This window comes from Juglans microcarpa x Juglans regia, chromosome 1D, assembly GCF_004785595.1.
Source record: "Juglans microcarpa x Juglans regia isolate MS1-56 chromosome 1D, Jm3101_v1.0, whole genome shotgun sequence".
NCBI classification, from domain to species: Eukaryota; Viridiplantae; Streptophyta; class Magnoliopsida; order Fagales; family Juglandaceae; genus Juglans; species Juglans microcarpa x Juglans regia.
Window position 1 is genome coordinate 3,684,841 of NC_054594.1, and position 5,338 is coordinate 3,690,178.

Below are 5,338 nucleotides of genomic sequence, written 5' to 3' on the forward strand. Positions count from 1 at the left end.
TAAATCAATTAAAATTAAAAAGTAATAAACTTGAAAATAAACATATACCACTTTCTTCCTCGTCTCATCATTGTAGTGGGTGACATCCTTTCTTTTATGGGTCGTGACAAGCAACTGGGCTCGACTTGGCAATGTCCCAGTTGATTTTTGCCGTGTCCAATATTCTAAATTAAACACATATAGCGAAAACAAAGAACTAACAAATATTTAATTGTAAATAAATACTAATTAAATTAATACCGCATCATGGGCATATCTTGCATAACTTTTTGATTCTCTGCTGTGAACAACCACTTTCTTCTTACGACACTCTTTATTTTTATTACATTTTGACTACAACATCACAAATATTATGAGAATTATGATTAAAATAACTAGTTGGTTGACTTTCTAAATCTATAAGATAAATGCACGCGTTGTTATCATATATTTTGGATTGAACCAAAGACGTTCGTATGTGAAAATAACAACCACCCACTACCGGCGGATGGTTACGCCAGCAAAAAATTGCTGCTAATTAAGTAGTGGCCTTTTTTTGGACAATTGTCGGCGTTTATCAAGCGTCGTCAATTCTGTCTTTTTTGTGGTGAATTTGGTGGTAGAAGAATTTTCCATGTACAGTTTAATCTCGTCACCAATCTTCTCATATTTCTTGAAGAGATTTTTGTCTCCACAAATACAACGAGTTGCACCGGTATCGACCCATCAACCAGAAGTATTTAATACCATATTAACTTCAAACACTACAGCAATGAGATTCTCTTTAATATTGTTTGTTTCCTCTTGCTTCTTTCGAAGTCTATATTCTTTGATGTCGTGTCCTTTATTTTTGCAGAAATGACAAGTTCCTTTCTTTTTGAAATTACTCTCACTCTGTTTGTTAAAAATATGAGTATCAATTCTAGGTTTCTTCCCTTTCTTGTTGTTTGTTTCAACAACATGAATTGACTTATTCATTTCAGTACTTTCTTAAATTTTATCCCATAACCTTGACTCCTATTCAATTCGAAGTTGTCTCTGAAGACCCTCAAGAGTAAAATCATCTCCCTTTCTCTTCAAAGACTTGCGGTAATCCTTCCAAGTTAGAGGTAATTTGGCAATAATAGAATCTACTTGAAATTTCTTATCAATAGGAATACTATCAGAAATAATTTGTTGAACAGTAAGTTGTAAATCATGCACTTGATCAAGTATAGGCTTATTATCTACCATTTTAAAATCAAAAGAATTACTAATGAGATAGCATTTGTTACCGGAATCCTCAGTTTTGTATTTATTCTCCAAAGCATCCCATATGTCCTTTGCATCTTCGGTGCGTACATATCGAACAAAGGATCAGTGAGAGTGTTGAGATTCTTGAGAATATTCCCACAACATTTATAGTTGTCATCATCCCATTTTTTCTTCATTGCAATTTCATTTTCATGTGGAGCTTGAGTTGTAGGAAGAACTAGACAAGGGGTATCCAGCACAAACCATGCTTCCAAAGTAGTAAGAATTCAACTTTCTCCTTCCAACGTATGTAGTTGTTTCCATCAAATCAATCTAACTTTGAAAGATCTTATGATACAATATTCAAAGAAGTGATAGTAGAGTTTGAAGAAGAAGAAGCCATAATATTTTTCTAAGGATTGTTGGAAAACGAATAGCAAATAGAAATTGAAAATGGTAAAATAATGAGGCGATTGTTAATCTGTCTCTTAGACAAATATTACCTCCTACCATGAAATTGAGCTCTGCAAAAGAGAGTCTGGCAAGACTGTCCTCAAGATATAACACTATTTATATAGTGTACAGATTGTAAATTCTGAACACTAATCTTAGAACGAAGAGATGTAATAGCAACAGTTGTATTGTTTCATTTGAATTTAAACATGTCATTTCGTTTGAATTAAACCAAGATCATTGCTTGTTTCATTGCTAATAAGTCAATGAATATAAACAGGATGATGATACAGAACTGGATTGGGAGTAGTGACATGATGCAATAAGCTGGTGGATTAGGGGAGGGAGGATCATGTTAAGACTAAACACAGTATTCTACTAAAACATATATATCTTTACAGGAGAGTATCTTGATAATAAATATACCAGAAATATTTTTCTTGGTGTTGAATTTATCATATCCCACTTTTTATTTTATTTTTTATTTTTTATTTTTTTGAATGACTGCAGTGCAGACATCGGTACGCAACATTAATATATTATTTACTATATAGAGTTTGGCACAAGATTCCCTTTATAATAAAAATGTAAACTGGAATCAAAAGTCATCTTTTGACACAAGTAATTTTGGCTTATTTTGAATCTGACAATTTTTATATGATCTCATCTTATTTTATTCTCAAACATAATTTAAATACAAAATTTTTAAACTAATCACTACTACTTTTTCAAACTAATCATTATAACTTTTTCAAACTTTTAAATAAAAAAATAATTCTAACTTTTTTAAATTTTTAAATAAAAATTATATTATAAAATTATATTCTTACAATATTTTAACTTTATAATATTTTTTATTCAACTTTATCTTTCTCATTTCCTAAAATTTAAAAAAATACTCAACTCAAACTATCTCATCTAACTCCCAAACAAGCAATTATATATATAGCAGCATGAAAAGATTAATTTTGTGCTCAACCAACTATAGTAATGGGTCAAAGATATTGGCAATATTTCAGCGACGTATAAAAATTAAAAAAAAAAATGCAGAGAAAGAACATAAAAAGGCTAAAATGAAGATCAGAAAAGAAAAGAACATAGAAAGGTTAAAATGAGAAGAAGATCAGAACGTAACATAATTCCAAATATAGGTTGCCTAATATATGATACCTCCATGATTTCCTGAACGGATACCCATTTCTTTGGTTGGGCTTCTATTCTTAAGGAAATACAAAGACAGAGAGCCAGACACTTTTGCTTATATAAGCAGCCTGCTGCTCTCCAACAGGACACTAACACAAACAACAATACAAACATATGCACTATAATGGTCGGGGCTAATTACGGTTTAATCCATATTCCTCTACTAATTACCCCCCCCCCCTCCCTAAACCTAGCTTTGCTGCCTAACACCTCCAGGCTGAAGTGGCAACCATGGGCCTGTCGTGCCAGCAAAGCACCAACTCGGCCTGTCGTTTAGCCACGTGGAAGCCTCTGACCTGTACCTTTCCCAACAGACACTCGGCTTGAAAGTCAGCAAACTGGCTTAGTTGCACTGCCCTCATTCCCGCCCCACAGAAGACCTCCCTCCATGGCGGCACCCGCCTACCGACTGCCTCTACAGCCGCAACGATTCTTGGTCGCAACAACACCGTCTCGACTTTCTTGACCCAATCACCGCCACAGCCTCCGCTGCCGACGGCTGCATCCAGAGACTCAAACATCAAGGAGTAGAACTCTAGGCTGTTCACAAAGTTCCGTCGGAATGACGCCACTCCAGGGCCTTCCATCCACCCCTCGTTGTCTGAAAATATGACGACGCTCGGCGAGACTCGGCGTAGGTCACTGAGAAAAGCGGCGATGCTGTTGGTCGACCCGAGACGGCGAAAGATGGTTGGAGATAACAGAAGAGCGGTTTTTTCGCCTTCCATGAATTTGATGGCTTTGAAAGATAGCATTTCAAAGGTGCGAAGGAGCACGAATTCGACCTGGAGTCTGATTTTGAGTTCATGAGCGAATTGGGTGAGGTTTTCTTTGATCAGTCTACTTTCGACAGCATATTCTTCAGGCACGACAGCGGTGATTCGAAGAACCGGCGAGTTATTGGCTTTGCAAGGCTCGGCTGATCTCTCGGATATTTCCTTCATGAAGGAAGCGTATTGACCTCCAAAACCAATGTCGAAGTCAACGACATGGATGAAGTTTGAGCCATGAAGAGCTTCGAGGAGAGCTTGGTTGGTGGTGAAGTGAGAGAACAGGGGGATGGGGGAGATACTAGAGAAGGCCTTGTACGTCCTGATGGTCTGGACGATTTCGGACCAAGACGAGAGGCGAGGCGTCCGGTTCGAACCTGCAGTGGTTAGGAGAGTCTGGAAAGCTTCTTTGAAGTAAAACGCGGCTCTTTGGAGCGGTTTTCCGACTGGTGATCGAAGTCGTGGATTGAGCCGCTCCAATATCGCTTGGGCGAGCTGCAACTGGTTGGTGTCAAAGCAATCAGCAGCGCGAAGTAGGTCTTCTACAATCTCAAACCCGTTGAGGCCGAAATGATGAAAATCTTGTGCCAAATCAACAGAATTCAGACTGTGGGCCAGATTGTGAGTGGAATAAACTTCAGAGAGATTGAAATCAGATTGAACAAAGTGAATGGGATCAAACGGGTGAGATTGTGGGAGCTCCGGGAGGTGAGGAACATAAGGCTCACTTGGGTTGAACTGAAGAACAGTACTCTTCAAAGCAGGGGCAGGATCGTCGTGTAAACCCAACTCCTTAATGATGGAATCCCAATCCAGAGTAGTATGCAAAACATGATCTTCCCACTGATCAATTATCGGGTCCTCTGGCCGTGACAACACGTCTGTAAGGGCAGAGCTTTCGGTAGTAGAGGCTGGTCTTTCGATGACGGGGCTAGGGCTCCGACGTATGTCAAGAACTGAGGTGGGTTCGTAGGAAAGCTGGTTGGGAGTATTGACAGAGCCGTGGAAGCCGATATTTCGGACAGTGTTGTTGTAAGGAACCGGTTTAGGGTTTGGAGATTGGCTGGTTTGTGGAGGATTGACGGTAACTCTCATCGCTAGGGATATCGAAAAGCGAGAAACGGAGCTCAGAGAGAGCTGTAGGTACGTAAATGTATCTACTTCTTGCGCTCTGAGCTTCCTTTTCAAAGTGAGAAATGGGAGAGGGACTTTTAGAGGTTATGATGGCTGCCTTTTATCTTTGCGTGTGTGTATGTATGGGAGGGGGATCATGTATATACATGGGAATTTCACACATGCATGACATGCTCGACACACGTCAGAGGACTACTTTCTTTCTTTCTTTCTTTTTTTTTTTATCTCTTTGAAGCTTCTAATTCAAGTCACTAATCATGCTTTTTTCTTTGCTTTTTGTGATTCTCTCCTTTATTTGCTCAGCTTGCGACCTGCCCATGCAATCACAGAGTTGCTCTCCCAACTGGGCTTGCTTTTATGCAAGCATTACAACCATACAGATCAGTTGATCAGCACCCTTTTAAAATTTGGTAGTTACTCTTAAACAATCCAAATTATTTGTCGATTTTAACAATAATCTTATAAATATCATGTCGTGTATGCGTTTGTGAGAGTGATCAGTAGTCTTCCTTCTTTCTTTCTCTCTTTTCATATATATATATATATATATATATATATATGTATGT

At 38.2% G+C, this 5,338-nt stretch overlaps 1 protein-coding gene across 1 annotated transcript; it reads right to left on the bottom strand.

The window, feature by feature from the left end:
• Positions 1-2,796: 2,796 nt before the first annotated feature.
• On the bottom strand, positions 2,797-4,881 carry LOC121252899 (scarecrow-like protein 15). Its single transcript, XM_041152738.1, has one exon. The coding sequence runs from the start codon at positions 4,731-4,733 to the stop codon at positions 3,072-3,074; it is 1,662 nt and encodes a 553-aa protein (XP_041008672.1). The 5' UTR covers positions 4,734-4,881; the 3' UTR covers positions 2,797-3,071.
• Between the last annotated feature and the right edge of the window lie 457 nt (positions 4,882-5,338).

What these genes read in the sequence shown, in the direction of transcription:
- LOC121252899 (XM_041152738.1), bottom strand. Translation starts at nt 4,733, where the DNA reads ATGAGAGTTACCGTCAATCCTCCACAAACCAGCCAATCTCCAAACCCT.